The 27,153-nt window shown below is 44.1% G+C and overlaps 1 protein-coding gene across 3 annotated transcripts in view; it reads left to right on the top strand.

Moving 5' to 3' along the window:
- Nucleotides 1-12,612: 12,612 nt before the first annotated feature.
- ASAP2 (ArfGAP with SH3 domain, ankyrin repeat and PH domain 2) overlaps nucleotides 12,613-27,153 on the top strand; it is a 216,069-nt gene continuing 201,528 nt past the window's right edge. For 2 of the 3 annotated variants that reach the window (XM_060187003.1, XM_060187001.1), the window contains exon 1: nucleotides 12,614-13,107. In XM_060187003.1, the coding sequence (XP_060042986.1) occupies nucleotides 12,982-13,107 (126 nt within the window). In that variant the 5' untranslated portion in view covers nucleotides 12,614-12,981. Of the gene's footprint in view, nucleotides 13,108-27,153 lie in introns of all 3 variants that reach the window. The other variant, XM_060187002.1, reaches the window with a different exon arrangement.

The following is a 27,153-nucleotide window of genomic DNA, read 5'->3' as shown; positions in this document are numbered from 1 at the left end:
AGACCCACTCTGAGTAGCAAAGGCTCAGAGAGCAGCAGGAATACCACCATCATGCCGAGGCTTCCCATCTAGCAAAGGAGCCAGGGATCCAAGCTTGCTTTCTTTCCTTCTTTCCTTCCTCCCTCCCTCCTTTCTTTCTTTCTTTCTTTCTTCCTTTCTTTCCCTCTTTCCCTCATTCTCTCTTTCTCCTTCTCCTTCATTTTAATTGCTACCAGGGTTATTGCTGCAGGCACTATGAATCCACTGCTCTCAGCGGTCATTTTTCCTTTCTTTTCTTTTCTTTCTTTTTTTTTTCCCCCCTTAATTTTATTTATGGTGTATTGCACCAAAGTAAAGGACTTTGGGATGGGGGAGTGTTCAGGTCCTGGAACATGATGGTGAAGGAGGACCAAGGTGAAGGTTAGAGTGTTATATGCAAAATTGAAAAATGTTACACATGTACAAACTACTGCATTTTTGACTGCAAGTCATTAATCTCTCAATAAAAGAAAAAAATAGGAAAAAATAAATATTTTTCCTTTGGTTCGAGCCCAGGCTCCCCACCTGCAGGGAGTAACTTCACAATCTTTCTCTCTCCCTTTCTGTCTTCCTGTCCTCTCTCGATTTCTCTCTGCCCTATCCAACAACAACAACAGCAATAACAACAACAACGATAAACAACAAGGGCAAATAAAAGGGGGGGAATAGCCTCCAGGAGCAGTGGATTTGTAGTGCAGGCACCTGTCGTTTTTGCTGGGCTGGCTTTGCAGGCGGGAGACAGAGACGACCAGAGACTCATGGCTGAGCTGAGAACGCAGTTCAATCTTTATTCAAGAGCGGGGATGCAGTTCAACAAACTAATCTAATCTAATCACAACCCAATTCTCTCCTGCATCTCTCTCCTCCAGCATCTCTCTCCTCCAGCAGAAGAGTCAGGAACAAAGGAAATACATACGATAAGGGGCGGGGAGAAGGAAGAAGCGGGAAGGGGAGAAGGAAGAAGCAGAACCAGCGATGACTAAACCAAATGTCCCAGAGGTGGTGGTGGTGGGGTGGCACCAAACCAATATCCCAGCGGCAGGGTGGTGCCCAGCCAACAGTGGACGTGCAAACAGAACACATAGCAAGCAACACAAGCGAACCCAATGTGATGATAAAAACAGAAGGCTTCACAAGCAGAATCCAGAAGCATACCAACAGGCACCGAGATACATTTAGAGGGAAGGAGATACATTTAAAGGGAAGGAGGAGATAGGGAAAGAGAAAGAGAGACGCCTGCACACCTGTTTCACAGCTGATGAAGCATCCTTGCAGGTGGAGAGTAGGGGCTAGAACATGTGCATGTCCTCGTGCTTGGTAATGTGTGTGCTCAACTGGATCATCCCCTATCCCCTGGGATGAAGAAACTGATAGGGCAGGGGAAGATAGACCAGGAAAGAGGAAGAGAGACACCTGTAGCCCTCTTTGCCACTCATGAAGCTTTTCCCTTGCAGCTGGGGATCAGGGACTTGAATTCAGGTCCTTGTGCACTGTAATGTGTGCACTTAACTAGGTGTTCCACTGTCTGGTCCTTTCTATAGATAAATCTTTAGCAGATTACTTGTACTGACTAAGGTCCTATTGTGGAGAAACAAACAAAAACTCACTGTCCATTAGCACCTCTCGAACCTATGGACCTTCCTTACATGAATTGATATCTTTTCTCATTGAATATGCCAAGAAAGAAGTATCTCCATGTAATTCCACTCTGGTTAACATTCATTGAGCACTGGCCAGATATGTCTGCCCAGTTTGGGAGTTGGAGGTACAAAGAGAAATAAATCATGGCCCCTCTCCCCTGGAATCTTACTCTAGTGATAACAGGGACATGAAAAAAAAACAAAACAAAAAAATAAATAAAGGCTGCAGTCATGACATAACATGAAAATGTCTATAATGGGAGACTCCAGTCCTCTGAGGGAGCTGAAGCACTTTATTTCCAGCATGAAGCTGGAGACTTAGCAGTTCAATGAGATGAACACTCCCATTTTGTCTGACTCACAATTTGGCTAACACAATTGCTTCACATGCCACTGAGAATGGAGAGGGTGTTGAGCACAGCAGGGAGAAGGAGCAGGAGAGGCATTTACAGTACATGAGGATTTGAAGACTGCCACTTTGTTCCATTTTCTGACAGTGCCACTGGAGACAGGTCTAAAGCACCATGGCAGCAGAGAGCAGGAGATAGCTGACTCTGCCTCGAGAATTAAAAAAAAAAAAGACTCCATAGAGAAAAGATTAGGGATGGAGCCTGAAAGCTGACAAGAAGTTCATCAGAAGCACCAGAAGAGTGTTCCAGGCCTAGGAGGGTTATGGGAGAGGAAATAATATAATTTTTTTTTGCCTCCAGGGTTATTGCTGGGGCTCGGTGCCTGCACCATGAATCCACTGCTCCTGGAGACCATTTTTTCTTCCCCCTTTTGTTGCCCTTGTTGTAGCCTTGTGGTTATTATTATTGTTGTTGTTGATGTCGTTCATTGTTGGATAGGACAGAGAGAAATGGAGAGAGGAGGGGAAGACACAGAGGAGGAGAGAAAGAGACACCTGCAGACCTGCTTCACCACCTGTGAAGCGACTCTCCTGCAGATGGGGAGCCGGGGGCTTGAACCCAGATCCTTAAGCCAGTCCCTGCGCTTTGTGCCATGTGCACTTAACCCTCGGAGCTACCACCCAACCCCCAAAATATTATAATTAAAAAAATATTTTTATTTATGTATCATTGGCTAGAGACAGACAGAAATTGAGAGGGAGGAGGAGATAAGGCACCTGCAGCCCTGCTTCACCACTCATGAAGCTTCCCCTGCAGGTGGGGGACCAGAAGCTTGAACCCAGGTCTTTGCCCACTGTAATGTGTGCACTTAACCAGGTACATCACTACCTGTCCCTGGAAATAATATAATATTCAATGAAGAACAAAAGTGTTGGTTAAAGGGTCATGTTGAGAGGGGAGGATGAGTGATGGTTTACCAGGTAGAGTGCACAAGTTATGGTATTTAGGGACTTGGATCAAAGTGCTGGTCCCTACCTATAAGGGGAAGAGTACCAACTGGTGAAACAGTGCTATAGGTCTCCCCTTCTCTCTGTCTCACCCTTTCTCTCTAGTTATCTCTTGTTTCTCACCCTCTATCAAAAATAAAAATAAGACATGAAACTCTGGTAGTGGGAGAGTTGAGGAATTACACCTTTGTTGTCTTATAATTATATAACTCAATGTTAAATCACTAACAAAAAATAATAAAAAATAAAAATAATATGAGAGAAGAAATGAAGGAAAGAAAAATAAATAAAAGAAAGACAAGGGAAAGGGAAAAATAGTTGCTGGAGACAGTGGGGTCATGCAGGCACCAAACCCTGGCAGAATAAACACTTTTTTTTTTTTATTATCTTTATTTGCTTATTGGATAGAGACAGTTAGAAATTGAGAGGACAGGGGAGACAGAGAGGGAGAGAGAGACAGAGAGACACCTGCAGCACTGCTTCACCACTTGTGAAGCTTTCCCCATGCAGGTGGGGGCTCGAACTCAGGTCCTTGTGCACTGTAACATGTGCACTCAACCAGGTGCGCCACCAGCTGGCCCCAATAAACACATTTTTTTTAAGACTCTTCAAAGAAATGGTTGTGTGGTAGTGAGTGGCTAGGGAGGAAGTTGAAGCAGTGGGAAAGCCTATGAAAGGGCTCCAGTCCTGTGTAGGGAGGGATCTGTCCTGTAGGAGCCAAAGGCTGAGTGCAAAGAACTGCATTAATTTCACTCGGCAATAAAGGGCCCTGTGAGTTGGGAAAAAACTTATTTGGTGCAGTTAAAATTAGGTTGGCATCCATGTTCAGCAGAGAAGCAACTACAGAAGCCAGAACTCCCACCTTCTGCACTCCATAAAGAATTTTGGTCCATATTCCCAGAGGGATAAAGAATAGGAAAGCTCCCAGTGGAGGAGATGCGACACAGAACTCTGGTGGTAGGAACTGTGTGGAGTTGTACTTCTGTTATCTTACAATCATGTTAATCATTATTAAATCACTATTAAAATTATTTTAATAAATTAAGTTGGCAAGAGTGGGGGAGATAGCATAGTGGTTATGCAAACAGAGTCTCATGCCAGAGGCTCCCAGTTTCCAGGATCAAACCCCCCCACACACCTCCATAAGCCAGAGCTGAGCAGTGCTTTGGTAAAAAATTAAAAAGTGTGTGTGGGGGGGTGGTAGGTAGTGTAGTGGGTTAAGTGCACATGGCGCAAAGCCCAAGGACCAGTTTAAGGATCCTAGTTCAAGCCCAGGCTCCCCACCTGCAGGGGGTCGCTTCACATCTTTCTCTTCCCCTCCCTTCCTGTCCTCTCTCAATTTCTCTCTGTCCTATCCAACAACGACAGCAACAACAACAACAATGATAAATAACAAGGGCAACAAAAGGGAAAAAATAGCCTCCAGAAGCAGTGGATTTGTAGTGCAGGCACTGAGCCCCAGCAATAACCCTGGAAGCAAAAAAAATTTTTTTTCAAAAAAAAAAAAAAAGTAGGCTGGCACACCCTATATGCCAGGTATATATTTTAATTTTTTTATTTATATAAAAGGAAACATTGACAAAACCATAGGGTAAGAGGGTTACAACTTTGCACAATTCCCACCACCAGAACTCTGTATCCCATCCCCTCCCCTGATAGCTTTCCTATTCTTTAACCAGCTGGGAATATGGACCCAAGGTCATTGTGGGATGCAGAAGGTGGAAGGTCTGGCTTCTGTAATTGCTTCCCAGCTGAACGTGGGCGTTGACAGGTCGATCTACATCTATACTCCCAACCTGTCTCTTTCCAACCTGTCTCTTTCTTTCCCTAGTGGGGAAGGGCTCTGGGGAAGCAGAGCTCCAGGACACATTGGTGGGGTTGTTTGTCCAGGGAAGTCTAGTTGACATCATGTTAGCATCTGGAATCTGGTGGATCAAGAGAGTTAACATACAAAGCCAAACAAGCTGTTGACCAATCATGGACCTAAGGGCTGGAAAAATGCAGATGAAGAGTTGGGGGGGGTCTTCCATTTTGTAGATAGCTAGTAGGCATATTTTAGTTAAATTCCAAAGGGCCTGTGGGTATACTAGTTTTTTTTTTTTTTTTCCTTTTTCTTTTTGCCCCTGAGTCTGAAATCTGATATGCCATTGGATCCAAGTTACTGTCTGGGAAGATGATGTCATGGCTGGAAAAAGGACCAGCAAGCTGGATCAGGGAACAGAGTAGCTCCCTAATATGGGGAAGGGCTATAAGTATTGTTGACTGTAAACCCCATCAATTTGATGTGATCAGGGACCCAGAATTAGCTTAGGAGCCTGTGTGACCTCTGCATCCCTCTAGATCTGAGCTCACATTCTGTGGCCATGAGTAGGAACATTCCAGGCTGCCCCAATATCGACCCATCTTCCTCAGGTGTGTAGCATAGAGTATGTTGTTCAGCCTCCCTTCGGAGGATGGAACATTCTCTACCATTGTTGATCCAAGTTGAGGGCAAGATCCTATGGGGGCCCACAAAGGGCTCTATTTTGTTGTTCCTGCAGGTAGTACTTTTTAAAAGAAAAAAAAAAATTTTAAGTAAGTGGATCATTGAGTGTCCATCAGAACCACTCAACTTTGGTACCATGGGATCATATGTGATGTGATTGTGCAAATGGGTGTCGCTACATAATAAAACACTATTTAAAAAATTAGAGGGGAGTAGGGCTAGATAACATAATGGTTATGCAAAAAGACTCTCATACTTGAGGCTCTGAAGTCCCAGGTTCCATCCCCTGCACCACCATAAACCAGAGCTGCTCAGTGCTCTCGTTAAAAAAAAAAAAAATTAGAGGGATTGGGGCGATGGCACATCGGTTATGCAAGGACCTGAAATCAAGTCCCCGCTCCCCACCTGCAAGAGGGATGCTTCATGAGTGGCGAGGCAGGTCTGCAGGTGTCTTTCTCTCTATCTTCTCTTCCCCTCTCATTTCTCTCTAACCAATAAAATCAAAAGGAAAAAAAAGGCCACTGAGAGTGCTTGCGTCAGCACTGAGCCCCAATTATAACTCCAGTGGCAGTACATTTTTTTTCATGTAGAGACATAGTGAAGAGAGATAAAGTGAGACACTACAACAGCACTCCATTGTTCGTGGAGCTTCCCCTGATAGTATATGCATGGCGCTCCCAGGTGGTGCTGGGGGCTAAACCTTGGGTCTTGGAGGATGACAAGGTGTGCGCTCTACCAGCTAAGCTACTTCCTGACCCCAGTAAAATGTTTTTTTTTTTGTTTTGTTTTTTTTACCAGAGCACAAAGCAGCTCTGGCTTACGGTTGGTGTGTGGATTGAACCTAGGATATGGGAGCCTCAGGCAGGAGAGTCTCATTGCATAACTATTTTGCTATCTACCCCCACCTCCTCCCAATAAAAGCTTTAAACACTCAAATCTGAATTTCATTTCATTTTTATGTATTGTAAGATACTGTTTTTTCTTTTGATGTTTTTTTCTCACCTTTAGGAAAGGTCAAAACTATTGTGAGCTCAAAGGCAAAATAAAATAGGCTGAGACCATATCTAAGCCTGGGGTCATAGTTTGCCAGACCTGGGTCAGAAGAACTGGAAAAAGATAACAGTTAAGGAAGTTGAGGAAAAGCCTGGAACAGATTATGACTAAGGAATTTAATCTTTATCTTGTGGCCAATAGGGAACTACTGGAATTCTTTCATGCAAGGATAATGTGTTCAAATGAAGAACAAATGAAATAATTCTATGCCACCTAAGAGGGCATCCTAAATCTAAGAATGCTTCAACAGAAGAGGAAGACAGTAATTTGATCCAAGGGGTGAAATAATTGCAAATACTCTTTAAAAGTTTTAGCATAGCCTATTTGAGTACAAGAAGCTAATTATATATATTTTGCTTTTTCATTAAAAACAGACACACCCTCTCTTGGCATTTGTTGTGCTGTTCTAAGTATTTGAACACAACAAATGGCACTTTCTTAATTACTCGAAGACTGTTTTGATTAACACGAGTTGTCTCTGCCTTTGGGTGTGTAGTCGAATTCATTGAGATTTTATCCTATATGGACTTCATCCCACAAGAATGACTCACAGTGGGATGGGCTAATTTGCTGCCTTTTGGCAGGGAAGATACAATCACACTCAGTAGTGGGCTGGGAAATGTAACAGACTAGTGCCTGAAAAAAACCTATGTGACTGACTACCTGCATACATGCACAAGTCTTTTTTCACTGACTTGAAGGATATGTAGCACTCAATTTAAAAGTGATAAAAATTACACACTACCCTTTACTTACCTTTTACATTCCATAGAGCTAGTTTATTTTCATTGACTTTTGTGAAACTCTTGTCAATGGGTGCTTGCAATTCAACCACGATTTCACAAAATAAAAAAATATATAAATAGCTGATTACTAGACAGTTCAGAAAAGAAGTTCCTCATGTTATTAATGAATCTAGTACCACTGTGAATGTCTGTTGATACTTTCGGTTGTGTTAATAAGTAAGTGAAAAGTGAAGCCATGAAAATGTAAGCTGTGACTTCATTCTTCTGTCAGTGACATGACTTCTTTGTGAAACCACATGACAGCATGGAAAACAGGAAGGTCAGTACCACATGTATTTTCCTACTCACAATGTGAGGGCTACAAACATGAAACACTTGAATATATTTTTTAATATTTTCTCTAATATTTTATTCAGTTTAGACAATTAACAAGGCCATAAAGTCTTGGTATTTAACACATGCCAATTATGGGCATTCCCAGTGTGGGCAGTCTCAAGATTCTAGAATGTAGAGTTGGAAAGACATACATAATCCACACTTTGGAAAATTCTTGGAAATTTAAATAGGCTCTTGGAAGCAGCTGAAACTGGCTGCAGCATGGAACAGAATACATCTTATTTATCTAGAACTGACATTTTTCAGTTCAGCAATCAAATGTCACCTAGAGAAATAACTTTTTTTAAAAGAATTTATTTATTTATTTATGAGACAGATAGGAGGAGAGAAAGAACCAGACATCACTTTGGTACATGTGCTGCCAGGGGTTGAACTCAGGACCTCATGCCTAGAGTCTGATGCTTTATCCACTGCACCACCTCCCAGACCACGAGAAACAACTTTATTAAAACAAAAAGTGAAACAACCTCATGTGTCTTACTGTGAAGTTAGCTGTGAACAATCAGTTTGTGATCTAGACCACAAACTCAATAAACTGACATTCTGGGTGGGGGTAGATAGTATAATGGTATGCAGAGACTTTCATGCCTGAGGCTCCAAAGTCCCAGGTTCAATCCCCTGTACCAGTGCTCTGGTAAACAAACAAAAATTGACATTCTCAAAAATTAGTTCTAAATGTCACAGAATACATACTTGTACTCAAGTTTCTAGGACAAATGATGGGATTCTTGGTAGTAATATGGCTCTTGTGGCAATTTCCCTCTTGTGTCCAAACTATATAAAAGCTGAATCACAGAATTGTGATGCCAGAGCAGAAAGAAACCTTCGAAATGAGCTAGTTCAACTTCCCTCGTTTTACTAATGAGTTATGTCCAGGGAGGTTAATTTACTTACCCAAAGTCACAGAGTAGCAAAGCTGACATAAAAACCTAAATTTTCAGGTGGGGGTAGATAGCATAATGGCTATGCAAACATACTCTCATGCCTGAGGCTCAGTCAAGTCCCAGATTCAATCCCCCACTCCACCATAAGCCAGAGCTGAATAGTGCTCTGGTTAAAAAAAAAAAAAAAAAAAAAACTAAGTTTTCATTTGTAAAAATAGTTATGTGCTAATTTTCTTCCCTGAAAGTGTCAAGGTGAGATCACCGTAGTAAATGTATTCAAATTTCTTTCACTTTGGGGATAAAAGGGTTCCTTCAGCAACAGTTTTGGTGAGAGTTTTTTTAGGCTGCAGAAGAGAAACATGTTTACATGTTCATATTCCTAATTTTTTTTTTCTACTTAATGATACAATCTATCTTAGTTCTTTTAAGGCATAGGTCTGTCCATTTCAAAAATAATCATTTACAAGTTAGTTAAGGGCAAGTGAGCGGGGTAAGTCTTGAGTTAAACCAGCTAGCCCTCAAGCAAATTTTAGAGTTAATAACATACCTTACACCTTGATTTGAGTCTGAAAAACCTCAGGTTCTTGAGAACTACTGTATGGAGAAAATTCCTTTGGAAAATGGGCAATTGTCCAATCTATTGGCAGCTAAGAATTACATTTTTGAAAGGAAAGTTTCTTCTTTGCTGGAAATGACAAGTCTGCAACACCATGCCTCTTTTTCTCCAATTTTCTTTTCTCCTTTTCAAGAATACAAACCTACAGCCTCTTTTCTGAAGCTCCACAGGCCAGGTATATGTAGAATTCATAATTTCTGGGATATTAGAAAGGCAGCAAAGTACACAAATTAGAGTTATCTCCAATAGAGTCTGGAGCAATACTCTATAATCAAGCCCATTTCTATTTTGCTGGAAAACATATAAATATTCATATAAAGTGGAATAAACCAGACTGTAAATAGCTCCTTGGTGGTTCATTTCAGGTTAATTTTACCAGTGATCGAATTATCTATAAAACTCACAATTTCAACAAGGGCAACAAAAGGGAATAAATAAATATTAAAAATAAATAAACATTAAAAAACCCCTCAATTTTCAGGGCTATTTATTTTTATTTTTTAAAAATAATTTATTTATTTATTAATGAGAAAGATAGGAAGAGAGAGAGAAAGAACCAGACATCACTCTGGTACATGTGCTGCCAGGGATTGAACTCAGGACCTCATGCTTGAGGAGAGTCCAGTGCTTTATCCACTATACCACCTCCTAGACCACTACAGGGCTATTTAGTTTATTTTTTAATTTTGACAATAACTTGCTCTCCACCAGCTTTCTCATCCACTTGTGTAATGCAATATAGCATTGCAATTCTTTTCTTTTTTTTTTTGTAGCTCCTTAATGTTCTTGTACCTTTAAAAGCCACAATGAGGGGAGCCATGCAGTGGTACATTGGGTTAAGCACACATAGTACTAAGTGCAAGAACCCGCACAAGGATCCAGGTTCAAGTCCATGGCTTCCACCTACATGGGAGGGATGCTTCATAAGTTGCAAAGCAGGTCTGCAGGTGTCTCTCTTTCTCCTTTTCTATCCCTACCCACCTCTTCTCCCAGTTTCTGTCTGTCCTGTCAAAAAAATATCCACCAGGAGCAGTGGATTAGTAGTGCAGGCACTGAGTCCCAGTGATAACCCTGGAGGAAAAAAAAAAAAATCATTGAGAACAAGATTTGCATATGAAGAGAGAACAGAGAACATCAAGTTTACTTTTCTCTTTGTAGAAGTAGTTTTGGCTGAGCCAGTTATTTAGATGCCAGGCAGAACACTACTTTCTCCTTTTAAATATTCATAGCCTGACAGATACCTGTCTTCTAAAAACAAAGATCTGAAAAGTTGGGGGTCGGGTGGTAGCGCAGCAGGTTAAGCGCCATGTGGCACAAAGCAAAAGGGCTGGCATAAGGATCCTAGTTTGAGCCCAGCTCCCCACCTGCAGGGGGGTCATTTCACAAGCAGTGAAGCAAGTCTGCAGGTGTCTCTTTCTCTCCCCCCTCTGTCTTCCCGTCCTCTCTCCATTTCTCTCTGTCCTATCCAACAATGATGACATCAACAACAACAATAATAAAACAAGGGCAACAAAAGGGAAAATAAATCATAAAAAAATAAAAACAAATTTTAAAAAAGATTTGAAAAGTTATGTAGGATACATTCCAATATCAATGAAGAATAAGGAGGTGGGGGAGAGAGAGAGAGAGAGAAACTATAGTTAGAAAGAAAACTATTCCATAAAGAAGAAAATATGCCTGGTATAAAAGGAAATTAAACTCATATAAATAAAACACATTTGCAGGTCCAGAACTGTAGAAAGTTGCAAACAGAGGTGAGAAAGGGGTGAGAACAAAAAAGGGGGAGGCACAACAGAATCAGAGATGCTACAGTTTTTTAAAAAGCAACTTGTAGCCTGGTGCAGTAATAAAAGCTATACTGCTATTTCAGAAAGCTAAATATCACATGCAATGCTACAAAAATACCAAAGGCCATACATAATGTCTGACCCAAGTTGCCACCTCATATAGCAAATCTTTACACGGGAGCTTAAAAAAGATTGTTTGACTGGTCCACTGTCCTGCCTGTGTCAGGAGACTGCTTTGTCTGATAGGTTGAATTTCCAATGTCTCTCACACTTCCTCTTTTTCAGATGCACAAAAAGTTTTTGTAAAGTTTCTCTTGATTTTTATTGCTGGCAGCTACAGAAACTATGCCACATGCCTGGTGTAGAGTTATAGGCTGTGATTTTATTTTACTAGAATCTTCAGAGCTTCTGGATGTGTGTGTGTGTGTGTGTGTGTATTAATAACTGAGAATTTCTTTGAGAGCTGTTAAATGAAAACCTAACTAGTACAAACTATACTGGACTGTTCGTGTATGAGATCTGCCTGTGACTACTGCATACTTTCTGTGGAACCATATGAAAAACTCATTCTCCTGGTTGTTTCACACAACCCCTAGGTTCTCTCACTTCCTACAAGGATTCCACTTTAGGCTGGATCCTGGTCGAATACCCTAAAATCATTTGCAGCTTATAGCCAAGAATGATCTATGTTTGCACAAGCTTAGGAAACACACGTAGGGGATCAGCAAGCACTTGAAGCACTTTGACTTTTGAGCTAATGAAGCGCGAGTTTGAAACTCACCCTTCACCCTCCCCCCCCCCCCCATTTACTGAGTGTTCCTGTGCAAATTGTTCTACTTTTGGCGCAAATGACCATCTCTCTTTTAGAAATGATTACTACAACACTGGCGTATAACATCTAACTTTCGGATGTGCAGTACTTTAATTCCTACTTGTATCTATTACATCATGATACCCACCAAAGATCTAGTTTCCGTTCAGCGCTATACAACTGACCCTCTTTAACTGCTTTACCTCCACCCATTTCGTCTCTGTGACCACCAATCTGTCCTCCCAATCTACCTAGGAACCTGTTAATAGCCATCTCTTTACCTGCCTCATAAGCCTGTGAGGATTTGACTAGAGGGAGAGTACTGAGCACTCATTCGGTGTGTGCAGGCTACTGCTGTGGAGCCCCAGCAGCAGTGGGTGAGCGCGGCCCCAAGTGCATCCAGGGATGGGGCGCACCCTCCTGCAGAGGGCGAACTCCTCTTACTTTCTCCCGGACCTGGACGGGCACTCCCCAGGGGGGAAACCCCAAGAAAGGCTCCAACCCAGGGAGGTGCCGACTGGAGGAGAGGCCTGTACGGCCTTCGTGGACCCCAGATGGGAGTTGGGGCCCGGGGAGGGCACGGTGCCGCGCGCCCTGGAAGCCCTGGCTCACCGGGTCAGAACGCGGAGACAATGTGGCGGCGCGCGGAGGCCCGAGAGCGGCTCGGCGGGTCTGGGCGCGCGCCGCCTCCCTTCCTGCTGGCTCAGCTTCCCGGCGGCGGCGGCGGCGGCGAGCGCGCGGATTGGATGCCCGGCCTCTGCGCCGCCCCGCCCCGCGCCCCGCCGGCCGCCGCCCCCGGCCCGGACCCGCCCCTCTCCGCAGGAGTCGCTCGGGGCCCGCGGCTGGGTGGCGGGCAGTTCCCGCCGGCTGTGGGCTCGTTCGCTCGTTCGCTCGGGCAGGCAGCGGCGGCGGAGGGTCCCTCGGCGCGGAGGGTGGACGGGCCGGGCCCGAGCTGCGCGGAGCTGCGCGCGCTGCCCCTGCTCCCGCCGCCGGGCCCCGCGGGCCGCCGACCCGCGCTCTGCGGCGGCTCCTGCGGCGGCTCCCGCGGCGCCCGCGCCCCGGCGCTTCCCTTTGTCCGCCCGGCGGGAGAGCTGCGGGCGCGCAGGCGGCGTCCGAGCGGCGGGTCGGAGCCCGCGCAGCAGCCAAGGCGGCGGCTCCCCCTGCGCCCGCCGCCCGCGCGCCGAGGCGATGCCGGACCAGATCTCCGTGTCGGAATTCGTGGCCGAGACCCATGAGGACTACAAGGCGCCCACGGCCTCGAGCTTCACCACCCGCACGGCGCAGTGCCGGAACACCGTGGCGGCCATCGAGGAGGTGAGGCGCGGGCGGGCCCGGCCGGGCGGGAGGCTGCGGCGGCAGGTAGCGCCGCGCCCCGCGCCCCCGCCCCGCCCCGCTCTATCCCCCCACCCCCCGGCTCCCGCATCCCGGCAAAAGTTTCTTTTCCTCCAAATCCGGACGCTCCCGCTGCCCGGCACCGAAGCCCTTTGTTCCGTGGAGGTGATCGGAGGGGATGGCCGGTGGCTCCCTGGGCCCTTGTATGCGCCGCCCCGCCCCCGTGCGCCCAGCGCCCCCAACTTTGGCCCCCGAGTCCGGCTGGGTGGCGAGCGGGGACCCTGCGCCGAACACCGGCCTCTCCAACTTGCGGCCGGAGTGCCCTCGCCCTGCAGGCAGTGCGCGCCCCCAGACGCGAGGCCCCGCGTCCCTGTGCCCGGCTCCCGGCACGTCGGGGAGCCCCCAGGCGCCCGGGGAAGTTGCGCCCACCTCCGCCAGGGAGGCCTGGCCCGCTCCGCGCCGCGCCCAGGAAAGGGGTGCGGGAGAAACCTGCGGCGTGACCACGGTTTGCTGGTCCAAAGGCCTTTGATAGCCTCTCACAGCGACGTGTGTCTTACCTGCCCGAATCCCCCTCCCCTGGTCGCCACCGTTCCCCACCGGTCTGGGCAAAGGCCGAGTGTCTCTGTCAAGTGTTTTCAAGGTGCAAAGTCATGGTGCGTGGCGCTAGCTCACTCGCACCCTTGGCGCCCTGCGGGGAGAACCCACCGCCGCGCCGGGGAGTGAATACGTCGCGGAGCCTGACAAAGCAGCGGGCATGGTCGGAAGGGGCAGAGCCTGTGAACCCAGGGCCACTACTGCGCCGCTGCTACTGCATGACCGGGGCCCAGCCTCTCCTCGTTGCCCTCGGTTCCTTGTCGGATCAAACGGGGCTTTCAGCACATCCTTCCCTTCCGAGGGCCAGAGGCAGCGGAGTGATGAGCGCTCCGCTTGGCTCCTAAGAGGAAGAGGTCGCTGGTTTACTTACCAGCCTCACGTGTACCTGCATTGAGTCGATGCTTAAATTTCTCCTGACCAGAACCGGCAGGTTACAGCCTTAAAATAAGGGGACTGTAGGTAATTTAGAAGGTGACTGGGCTGGGGAGGGAAGGCTCACCAGAAGAGCTTTAAATTAAGACATGGCATCTCCCCAGCCCCCACTTACCCTGCACACACACTTGAAGACATGGTATCCCTCCAGCCCCCACTTCCCCTACACACACTTGAACAAAGCGTCTACTGTTAGGAGGAATTGCTAGGGGAAAAAACCCTAAAACATTTTTCCCTTAATGGATATAAATCACTAATAGGCGAAATAAAAAAAAAAAGATTTAGCATTCTGAATGTTTTAAGAATAGCTAGGGCATTCTCTCTCTTCCCTCCTCTCTTTCTTCATAGAAAAGAGCTGCATGTAAGTCTTTTGTAGTGAGTGCTGTGATTCCCAGATCTTTAATTCTACTTGTACCAGCAAGGCTTAAAAATACCTTGAAATGAGGCAGGCGGAATAGGGTGTAAGTTTTTTTTTTTTTTCCAGAACTACTGGTTGGAGAGCAAGAGGAAAAATTTCAGTTTTCAAAACATTAATAGTGTTTATGGAATAATGCAACCAAAAAGATAGCTGACTATTGCTTCAAGAAAGGAAGTTTTATTTACAGTGCCTTAAAACAATCTTGATCATGCTTTAAGTTCTGTATCTTCACCCCATTATAGTGTGTCAGTTAAATAATATTAACCCTGACAGATGTTGGACTGCTAGGCAAATAGGAATTGCTGTTAAAATTGGCATGCCCTTTCTCTGATTAATTTTTGTTTACAGTGTATAATTCCAAAGCTCTTTCTGTATGCTGTGCAGAAGATTACCCTAGAGCTCAGTTACTGAGCAGATTAAGAGGAGACCAGATTTGGTCATTTTATTAGGTTGCAAGTTGCTCCACATTTGTAGCCAAGCATAAGAAATTGGTCCAAATCTGAAAATGAAAAAATAGTTTAAATTATTGTAGGTCCATCTCACTTTAAGGAGATCTATTATGTGTACAAAGGATGGTGGTACATGTGAGTTTGGATTCATGAGATGATTAAATTTGAAAGTTGTGAGCTGAGAGTAAGCACTGTGGATTCCTTTATTCTGTTTATCCATTGATTGCTTGGTTTTGTGGAACTGAGTCCTTGAACATGCTCCATTTCACTGCTTAGGGTTGCTTTCTCATTCAGATAGAAAGAGACAGAGGGGCACCACAGCCTGGAACTTCCTCCAGTGCCATAGCATCTTCCTTGTGCTGGGGCTCCAACTTGGAGTGCGAATATGGCAAGACACATACTCTGCCTGGTAAACACTCTGGTCTGGTGGAGTCCTTAAAATCGTGTACTTTTCCAGTGTTTCTGATGTCCATTCACATTACCATTCACTTGTTCCCTCTATGATTTTTATTAGCAAATGTGCCTACACATTTTGGTTTTAAGCAAGCATCTCCTTATTGAACAAGTCACAAGAGTCTATGATGGGAAATAGTTACTCATTTAAGAGAAAGTAAATTAAAGTTATTATTTCCAGTGCAGGTTAAGTGGGCTCACAATCATTTTAAAGTGAAGATTTATTTATTTGCCTCCAGGGTTATCACTGGGGCTTGGTGGGTGCCAGCACTATGAGTCCACTGTTCCTGGTGGCTTTTTTTTTCTTTCTATTTTTATTGGACAGGAGAGAATAATTGAGAGGGAAGGGGAAGGTAGAGGAGAGAGAAAGACCGTCACCTGCAGATCTGCTTCACCAGGGGCTTGAACTGGATCCTCGTGTGGGTCCTTGCACCATGTCCTCTGTGAGCTTAACTTAGTGTGCCACCACCCAGCCCGTAAGATTTATTTATTTATTTGTTTATTTGATGATGCACATCTGTTGGTCCCTTACCTGTCTTATCAACTTCCCATCTGCTGTACTTAGTCCTCATCTTTGCTTTCCTTTAATTAAATTATTTTATTTTTCACCAGAGCACTGCTCAGCTCTGGCTTATGGCAGTGTGGGGGATTGAATCTGGGGTGGGGGATTGAACGTGGGGCTTGAGAGCCCCAGGCATGAAAGTCTCTTTGTATAACCATTATGCTACACCCCACCCAGAATATTTTATTTCTTTGTTACTGAGAAAGATAGGAGGAGAGAGAGGAAGAACTAGACATCACTCAGTACTATTACATGTACATGTACTGCTGGGGATTGAACTCAGGACATCATGATTGAAAGTCCAGTGCTTTATCTACTGCAGTACTTCCCGGACCACTCCTCATCTTTGCTTTGTACATGAAAGAATTCTTTGCTTTGTACATGAAAGAGATTAACTTGCTCAAGGTTTAGCACCAGCATTTTTGAAGCTGGAAAATGAACTTGGTTCTTGGCTGTTTTCAGAAACTGTTACTTTCTATAAGTTGAATTCTCTAAATTGCTACTTTGCCAGATAGACCTGGGTTATATAAGATTCTACTATTTGCAAGTTGTGTAAGCTTGGGTGAGATACCTAATATTTACTAATTTTTCTTAATTTTTTAAAAAATACTTATTCCCTTTTGTTGCCCTTGTTTTATTGTTGTAGTTATTATTGTTGTTATTGATGTCGTTGTTGGATAGGACAGAGAGAAATGGAGAGAGGAGGGGAAGACGGGGAGAGAAAGATAGACACCTGTAGAACTGCTTCACTGAATGTGAAGCTACTCCTCTGCAGGTGGACCCGGGGGGCTTGAAGCAGAATCCTTTTTTAAAATTTATTTTATTTTTCCCTTTTGTTGCCCTTGTTGTTTTTCATTGTTGTTGTAGTTATTATTGTTGTTACTGATGTCGTCGTTGCTAGATAGGACAGAGAGAAATGGAGAGAGGAGGGGAAGACAGAGAGGGGGAGAGAAAGACACATGTAGACCTGCTTTACCGCCTGTGAAGCGATTCCCTTGCAGGTGGGGAGGAGGGGCACGAACCGGGATCCTTCCGCAGGTTCTTGCGCTTTGCGCCAGGTGCGCTTAACCCGCTGCGTTACCGCTCCACTCCCCATTCTTCTTAATTTTAAAGTACAGATAATTATTACTGTCATCTTCAAAGTTATTTATTACCTTGAACATATATTGGAATGAATCTGGGGCTTCTTGCTTAAGAGACACCACTGAGTTCCCTGGCCCAAGTTTTTCCATGAGAGAAAGAGAGAGACAGAGAGAGACTGAGACCACAGCACCATTCCACCACCCATAGAGCTTCCCTGGTATTGCTCATGGTGTTTTCATATGTGCTAAGACTAGAACCTAAGAGCCTTACACATAGAAGCTGTGCATTCTACCAGGAAAACTATCTTCCTACCTCCCTTTTTTTCTTCTTTATTCCCATTTGTTGCCCTTGTTGTTTCATTGTTGTTATTGTTGTTGAATAGAACATTGAGCTATGGAGAGAGGGGGAGAGAAAGATAGACACCTGCACACCTGCTTCACTGTCTGTGAAGTGACTCCCCTGCAGGTGGGAAAACGGGGGACTCAAACCAGGATCTTTACGCCAGTCCTTGTGCTTTGCACCATGTGCGCTTAACGGCTGCACTACTATTGGGACTCCCTCCCTTTTTAAAAAAAATTTTTTTAATGTTTCATTTATTTATTATTGTATAGAGACAGAAATTGAGAGAAAGAGAGAGAGAGACAGAGAGACACCTGCAGCCCTGCTTCACCACTCTGAAGCTTTCCCTCTGCAGGTGGGGACCAGGGGCTTGAACCTGGATCCTTGAACACTGTAATGTACGTGCTTAACCAAGTGTGCCACCGCCTGGCCCCTACTCTCTCCCTTTTTAAAATTCTTATTTATAAAAAGGAAACACTGACAAAAATCATAGGATAAGAGGGGTACAACTCCACTCAGTTCCCACCACTAGAGCTCCCATCCCCTCCCCTGATAGCTTTCCTATTCTTTATCCCTCTGGGACTATGGACCCAGGGTCATTATGGGGTATAGAAGGTGGAAGATCTGGCTTCTGGAATTGCTTCCCGGCTGAACATGGGCGTTGGTAGGTGGATCCATATTTCCAGCCTGTCTGTCTCTTTCCCTAGTGGGTCAAGGCTCTGGGGAAGCGGAGCTCCAGGACACATTGGTGGGGTTGTCTGTCCAGGGAAGTCCGGTTGACATCATGGTAGCATCTGGAACCTGGTGGCTGAAAAAAGTTAACGTATAAAGCCATACAAATTGTTGATTAATCATGAACCTAAAGGCTGGAATATTGCAGATGAAGATTTGGGGTCTCCATTTTGGAGATAGCTAGTAGGCCTATTTTAGTTGTATTCCAAAGGGTCCATGCATATACTAGTTTTTTTTTGTTTTTTTTTTTCTGAGCATGACATCTGATATGCTGGTGGACCCAAGTTATTGTCTGGGGAGATGATGTCATGGCTTGTAAAGGGGACTAGAAAGCTGGATGGATCACAGAAGAGAGTAGCTCCCAAATATGGGAAAGGTGCATAAATATTGTTGACTATAGACCCCATCGATTTGATCAGGGGCTCATATTCAGCTTAGGAGCCTGTGTAACCTCTGCATTCCTGTAGGTCTGAGCTCGCATTCTGTGGTCATGAGTAGGAATGTTCCCGCCTGCCCCAATTTCATGACCCATCTTCCTCAGGTGGTAGATAGAGTGTGTTATCCAGACTCTCTTCAGATCAGCATTGTTGATCCATGTTGAGGGCAAGGTTCTATGGGCCTGTGTCCCTTTTAACTTTATTTGTTTTCTTGATAAGACAGAGAAATTGAGAAGGGAAGAGGAGAAAGAGAGGGAAAGACGCCTGCAGCACTACTTGATCATTGGTGAAGCTTCCTTCCTGCGGGTGGGGTCTGGGGGCTTAAAGTTAGTAATTAGGGTCCTTGCACATAGTAACCTGTGTGCTTAACTGGTTGTGCTGCTGACACCCCCCCCCCCACCATGCGCCCCTTCTTCAAAGGGTCTAGTGAGATAACATGTAATACCATACCTGACAGTCATCTAGTTTAATAAATGCATACTGTTTCACAGATTGTCTTATAGTTAATTTGGACAGTTGGTAGCAAGTAAACACGTTGCTATGTTTTAAACTTTTATCTTGCAGGTGCAGATGACTTTCTCTGGGTAAAGTAATTATTTTGCACAATTGTAGTAAAGCTTGGTGCAAACAACTATAGTCTATCCTATATTTTTAGAAATAATAGAAAAACCCATCAGTTGTGACATAAATATGGAAAGTGACTTTTTCTCTCCCTTTTGAGGGAATTTTATTTCTTAGTTTCTTTGAGCTACTGGGCACTTAGAAATATTCATAAGCTAGGGGAACATTGTATACATACTTGGAATATTCATGTTTATAGTGAGTCTCTTCTTTAGAGTGCTGTCCATCTGCCTTGCTTATTTGGCTTTGTTAGATATATAGTTTTAAAAATAAACTTAATGTTGATTCTAAGCATTAAACTTTAATCCACTTCCTTCTGGGCCATAATTCTCTACTCGGCTGTCCTTGGTTACCTTGAAAAACTCATCGCTGTCACAGAGCAGAGTTCTACTTGCAAGGGGTAGAATGAGCATCTGGGTTGCACAGGCTCCCAGGGGCCCTGCTGTCTTTAGGGCCAGAAGCCCTTCCCAGCAGTTTTAGTGGGAACCAGGCCTAAGAATTTTCCAGGCAAGAATGTGATTCTGTTAGCTATTTGTGACTTTTTTAGAAAATAAATCCTTCAAACTCTAGACTGAAAGATCTTGGATTTGTTGTCAGACATCACCTTCTGGTCCAGTGCATTCATGTTCTGGGAAGTGAACCTCTATGGGTCAAACAAGGCCATCCTTTCATGCTCTACGCAGAGTTTGGTGTCTGGAGTTTTAAGTCATGTAAGGAGGAAATGTTGATTTTTCTCTTAAGTCCCCCACCTCAATTAGCTTTTTTTCCCCTCTTCTCTCCATCATGAAGTATGTGTGTGCGCACATACACACACAAGACTACTTCCGGTAGGTTCTAGACAGTGCCATTCATTTGTTCGTCCATTCAGTCATTCAGTATTTGAGTCCTGTTATGTGCTAGGTGATCTGAATAGAATACTAAGAGGAATCAGTTCTACTGCTTAATGGGGACAGACAGACTTCTTTTAAACAAATCACTGCAATAAAAGCTTGTGAAGACTCTGACTGCAAGACTGTCCAGAATTGTGGGCTCCCAGGGATGAGAGTGGTCTGTTGTGCCTGAGGCAGTGGTTAGGAGGTTCTTGTGTGATGATGTGTGATTGAGTCTTGAAGTCAGTCAAGTTCCTCATCCAGGCTACCACATACTTTTGTCATCAAGCAATATCAGTATGGCCATCTGTATCTGCCTCTTTACCTTAAGTAAATATTGATAGACTTCTGAGGTAGTGGCCAACTTGATCTCTTGCTGGATTCTCATAGCCACCCAATCTACAGGACGTGGAGTGATCCTTCCTTACACTCTTCATGTCTAGGCACTGGTGTCTTCATATACATTCTAGACCACATTGTCCAACATGGCAGCTTCGGATTAAAAATTCAGTTCCTCAGCTGCATCAACCACATAGGTATTGGCCTGTATAGATTGAGAATATGTTCATTTTTGCAGGATGTTCTATAGCAAGTGCTGTTTTAGTCATGCAACTCCAAGATCCACCCACCACCCATTAGCATTGGTTTCACCTGGGGCTTGTTAGCAATGCAGTCTCAGATCCCACCTTAGATCTACTGAATCAGAATGTGTATTTTAATAACAGCCCTACGTGTGTTAATGTGCACATAAAATCTTGAGAAGCTCTGTTCTAGACTGACCCCTGACTCATTTCGGGGGTGAGGTAGTGGTGTTATCAGCTGGAGATGCCTTCCTCCACTCCCTGAAATTTTGATTTAATTGGTTTGGGTGGAACTTTGAGCATTGGAATTTCTCAAAGTCTCTCCCCAAATGAGGTTGATAACAGCATAGGAAACAGATACTTAGGTAATGTAATGTCAGGTAGTAAGTGGTAAGTGCTGTGAAGAGAACTTGGGCAGAATTTAGGAATATAAAGTGAATTTGGAGATCAGGAAAGCCCTCTCTGAAAAGATGACGTTAAGCAGAACCCAGAATGAGGAAGTGAGCTTGAGAAGAACTGGAACAGAATAGACATGAAAAATGGTCGTAAGAAGTGAATGGACAGGCAGCACCTAGGAAGAGCAGTGAATTGAAATCAGGAATGGGGAGAAGGATGAGAGTAAGAGGAGCAGACTGGGCCACCAGCCTTGTTGGTCTCGGGGAGGGGCTTTGGTTTTTGTTCAAATGTGATAAGAAGCTTTTAGAGGGCTTTGAGCAGAAAATAACATGATCTGATTTATTAAGTTTTAAAATGTCCCCATGGTGTATTGTATCAAAGTAAAAGACTGGTGTGGGGGTGGGGAGTGTTCAGGTCCTGGAATGTGATGGCAGAGGAGGATCTGGGTGGGGAATTGTTAGGGGGAAGATTGAGAAATGTTACACTTGTATAGACTACTTTTTTTTTACTGTCGACTGTAAACCAGTAATTCTCCCAGTAAAGAAAAGAAAATCAAATGTCTGTGGCACAGGGAAAGTAGGCTAACAGAGAAAAGAAGGCAGCGGCTAGCTGGGGGCTGGAAGGAAGCTGTGGTGGTGGGAGTAGTAAGAGGTTGATTAAGATCTATGATGCAGTATGCTCAGGCAGGTCTACTGCCCAGCAGTTGGGTATTCTGGGGTTGAGATAAGCAGAATAATTCTTGCCTCCCAAGTAGGCAATAAGAAGCCCAGATCAGCTCCATGTGTCCCCATGGTGAAGCTGACACTCTTTGGTGCCTTTTTTTTTTTTTTTTAAGTATTTATTTAATAGAGAAATTGTTAGGGAAAGGGGAGAAAGAGATACCTGCAGCACTGTTTCATCACTCATGCAGCTTCCCTCCCCCCTTCAGGTGGGTACCAGGGGCTTGAAGCTGGATTCTTGTGCACTGTATGGTGTGCATTTAACTGTGTGTACCATTGCCCAGCCCCTCTTCAGTGCTATTAAGTGTCGTTGTCAAGGACAGCTGTGTGGCTCTAACATAATTTGTTATTGAACTTGAGTTGGGACCAATCCTGAATATTTATTTTGTTTTAGAGCAGACACTTACAAGGGAGTGATTAAAGCATAGCCATGTAGACCCAGACAGTTTTTTGCTGTTGTCCTCTGCTGTTTCTAATCACACAATGGCAGACACTTTGCTGGCTGTGTGAGATGCCTGGGATGCTATCCCAGACTCGGCTCCCTGAGCCCTCCTTTCCTTACTAAAAAGAGGTGGTGAAGTCACCTAGTCATCATCCCACAGTGAGAACCTGCCTCCTATGCTTATGCTTTCTGTCACATGACTGTAAACAGTTTGCCAGGCCCTTCCTGGTTTGTCCAAACTGGTACTGTTTTAGCATGTCAGCAACATTGTGGAATAAATGGGCCAGAGTTAGAATGCTTGGATTAAGATTTTTGATCATTGTCATTTTTATTTATTTTCATATTATTATTATTATTATTTGATCATAGCACTTCTTCTTCTAGCGTTTGCCCTTCTTCCGTAGCCAGTCAACAGCGTCAGGTTGAGCCTAATGTAAAGTTTCGAGACCTCCTTTGAATCTGGAGAGGTGGCAGTCGTTGACTATGTGGGTCATAGTCTGTCTGTAGCCGCAGGGGCAGTTCGGGTCGTCTCTGGCTCCCCAGCGATGGAACATAGCGGCGCACCGGCCATGGCCTGTTCCATAGCGATTGAGTAGGGCCCAATCATAACGTGCTAGGTCAAAGCCGGGTTGACGCTTGCAGGGGTCTGTGATGAGGTGTTTGTTCTTTACCTCAGCTGACTGCCAACTCTGTTTCCAAGAGTCTGGAACAGAGAAGTTCAGTGTAGGCGTAGGGGACCAGATTGGGTGACGAGACGTCAAGCGTTGGACAGGGTGGGCGAAGATATCCGCGTATATTGGCAGGTCCGGTCGAGCGTAGACGTGGGAAATGAACTTAGATGATGCCGCGTCCCGACGAATATCTGGCGGGGCGATGTTGCTAAGAACTGGCAGCCATGGAACGGGGGTGGAACGGATGGTTCCAGAAATTATCCTCATAGCACTGCTCAGCTCTGGCTTATGGTGGTGCAGGGGATTGAACCTGGGACTTTGGAACCTCAGACATGAGAGTCTCTTTACATAACCATTATACTACCTACTATCACCAGTCATTGTCACTTTTTATAAAGGAATCTGCAGAGGTTTTCCACTGATGAGTTTGTATTTGGTACCAACCTATATGCTAGAGATGTGAAAAGTAGACAGGGCTGGTTGCTTCCTCATACAGAATTTTATGTCATCTTTTGTGTGCAGTTTCATTTTGTGCCCTTCTGTTTGCATTTACTTTTTTCCCCCTTTTTATTGGGGGATTATGTATTTACTTTTTATCACTAGGATTATCCCTGGATTTTTGTATATGTATAATTCCACTGCTCCCAGTGGCCTTTTTTTTTTTCCCCTAGAGAGAGAGAAGAAGAGAGAAGAGATACCACAGCATTGCTCCATTACTTGTGGAATTTCCTCTGAGCAAGGGCTCCCATGTGGAGGCCAGAGGCTTGAATCCAGTAAACTGCTCTACCAGGTGATCTGTCTCTTGGCCTCAACTTGTATATTTTTTAATTTTTAATTTTTTTAACCACCACTCTGACACTCTGAAGGTGGTAGATTTCTTTTCAAAAGAGTGTTTTATTCTTCATTTTATTAGTGATTTGATGATGGATCACAAGATTATAAAATGACAGGGCCATAATTCCAAACTGAATCTACCATCAAAATTTAGAAAGTTGTTTTAATAAAAAAGAAAGAAAATATGTAGGATTTCAAAGAGAACCAAACATTGAAATCCAGTTAGCAGAATCATTGTACTATTTAAATTCCTTACTAAAATACTAAATATCAAGATGTTAATAGTCCAACAAACACCTTAATCCTGATGAATAGGAGCAGTGTTGTGAGTTGTTGCTAAGAAGTCGAAAGTTCTATATCTTTTAATGAAATCACCAGTATTGCTAATGCTATCATGATATGTTATTTTACATTCATAGCTGGAGAAATGTTGTTACTTAGGAGGATAATGAAATACAGATATTTTTTCTTTTTCTTTCTTTCTTTTTTTTTTTTTTTAAAGATTTTCTTTATTTATTAATGAGAAAGATAGGCGAAGAGAGAAAGAACCAGACATCACTCTGGCACATGTGCTGCTGGGGATGGAACTCAGGACCTCATGCTTGAGAGTCCAATGCCTTATCACTGTGCCACCTCCCAGACCACAGATATTTTTTCTTATGTGTACAGAATGCCTAAATTCAAACTAAGTACCAGGCTTGATGTTTTGATTCTTTTAATTGTTTTTTTTTAAACTTCATTTATTTTATCTGATAGAACAGAGAGAAACAGAGAAGGCGGGGAAGTAGAGAAGGAGAAAGAGACACCTACAGCACTGCTTCACCACTTGTGAAGCTTTCCCCACGCAGGTGGGGACTGGGGGCTTGAACTTGGTTCCCTTTGCATGATAACACATGCACTTAACTAGGTGTGCCACCATCCGGCCTGTTTGTTTGGTGTTTTTTTTTTTTTTTGGCAGTGAGTGAGACTGTGACAATGGTATTTAAATAGTCTGCATACTTATTATATTGTCATTACCATGAATTGGCTCTTTGAGTCTAACCTGAAGAGTTACACCCTAAGCCAGTGTTATAATTATCAGGTAGTAAAGGTGTTTAGAGAACTCGTTGAGTGAGTAAAGCTGTCAGTTGTGGTTTGACAGCCTTCAAGCACTCTGTATTTTTTCAAGGTCAGGGCTTGGCAGTTTTTCATATGTCCCCTGGGTTAGTTTCTGCACATAAGGCATGCCTTTGAGTTTAGAAAAACCATGAATTGCATCCTCAGAGTGCTATAGTTAGAATTCAGCTGGGCTGCCTTTCTGTAGGCCAATTTCACTCTATTTTTGCCTTTATTTTTCTGCCTTTATTTTTCTAGGCTGTTAGATGGTGACTTTGTAGGGTAAGCTTGTAGTAGCTTTACCTTCTGTCCAGAGTTTTACGGTCTGTACCTGCATTTTCAGTGAGGCTACATATTTGCAGTGATGTTCTGGGTGCACACTGGAGTTTGGAATATTCAGAGCATGCCGAAAGTATTACTGTCAGTCACTGCTGCCTCCCCTCCCTTGTCTTTTTAGAGTGACTGGGGGCTTACTATGTGGCAGACATACCTGAGTTTATTTACATATGTGAACTATCAGCTTGTTTAACTATTAGGGTGGAAGACAAACCTGGAGATCCTGAACCATTTTACCAAGATCCCAGCACTAGGAAGTGATGGAACCAGGACTCAAATTCAAGTATTTTTTGTAGGAGAGTCTGCTCTCAGCAGTCAACTGCTTCTGTAGAGTCTGGGCCACAAAAGGTCTTCTGTTGATGCTTCTGTGATGAGCATGATCACTTTGTTACTGTTAATTGTAATTCTGGTCTGTTGCAATTCTTGAGTGGATGTTTCTGAGAAATCTTTGCTCTTCGGTTTCCTTCTGGCTTTGTTGCTGCAGAAGTGACTCCAGCCCTTTAGAGCCTAGTGATGTATAGGACATTGCCCAAACCTTGGTAAGAGGTCTGCCCTACTAACAGTACTATTAAAGAGGTCACCCTTCCTTCCACTCAGTGATGGCCAAGTTGGCTTTGTCAATACGATGGGGTGGGGGGTGGGGGGTGGGGGTTGGAGGGTGTGTGATGAGGAGTACACAGATGCTGTCAGTAAAATTAGGTGGCAGTTTCCCTAATTCATCTAATGACTTTTCCTGTTGTTAAACAATCTAACCAGATAATTAGAGTTATTTTTTTTTCCCCAGCTTCCCAGATGAAATCTTGTTCTTTGGAGTTTTGTTTGTTTTCCCCCTACACTACCTACAACATTGGCTTTGTTTTCTTAAGTCTTAAGTAAGGCTCAAGGTGTTAAGGTGTGTTCAGGTCCTCTCAACGGTCATATGGGGGTAGGTCCTATTGCTATCTTCATTTTATTTTTGAAGAAACAAAGGTTTTGACAAGTTTAGGTTCCTGACTGTGTATCTTCCCAGCCTACAAATTGCAGTTGGTGGAATGAAGCATCCTAGTCAGGCTGAGGATGTTGTTGGGTCCTTGGGCTCATCTTATTCCTGTGGGTCCTGTAATGCCCTACCTACCTACCTGGCTGTCTCCTGCTGAGACCTGTATTGCTAGTGAAAATGCCTCTTTCTATATGTCCTTCACCCCTGATTTAAGTTGTGGTATGAATCTCTACTTCATTCCTTTTGGAATGGCCGAAAACGATTCTACTGCATGGATAAGTACAGGTTGATAATTGTTGACCCTTTCTCATTTTTGCTGACTTAGAGAATGTGTGATCTCTCAGATAGGATCATCAGGCACTAACCCCTGGGGAGGTACTTAGCACCAGAGGTGTTTATTAAGTGACCTAAACTGCCTTGAGGTGAGTAAAAAAAAAAAAAGGGCAGGTTTCAAAGTGGAGGGAGGAGAACTCTATCACATCTCTGTCATAGAACCACACAGGCAGTGATCAGATCCACACTGTCAGCAAATCTGTTTTGAGAAGTGGCTACTGAAAGCTGAATCACAGGTGTGTGACATGTCTAGGCTGTGAGGAGTCAGCACCTTGTTGCCAATGGGGGAAATTCTGAAAGGAACTGAGAATGTTAAAGTTTGTGCTCTGTATTTATATAGTTCTGAACTGTTACTAACCAGCTCTGGGATCTTGGAAAGTGATTGATTGCACAGGTCTAGTGTTAGGTCTTATTTATAAAATGGAGGCTTGGGTGACATGAACTCCAAGGCCTTACCTTGTCTTGACGTACTTTGTCAGTGACTGTGCCCAGTAGAGCTCACCTGCCTCTTGCTTCACTTTACCTTTTCTAAAATCTGTTCATAATATTTTTCAAGAGGTTAAAAGTAAACAGTCAATATTGCTCTACTCCCTCACCCTGCCTTTAAAATTTCACTCCCTTCAGATTCACAGGAGTTGACACAGTGGTTCGCT

Source organism: Erinaceus europaeus, chromosome 3 (genome assembly GCF_950295315.1).
Source record: "Erinaceus europaeus chromosome 3, mEriEur2.1, whole genome shotgun sequence".
NCBI classification, from domain to species: domain Eukaryota; kingdom Metazoa; phylum Chordata; class Mammalia; order Eulipotyphla; family Erinaceidae; genus Erinaceus; species Erinaceus europaeus.
The sequence above is the reverse complement of the archived record's forward strand: the minus strand, read 5'-3'. Positions and strand labels throughout refer to the sequence as shown.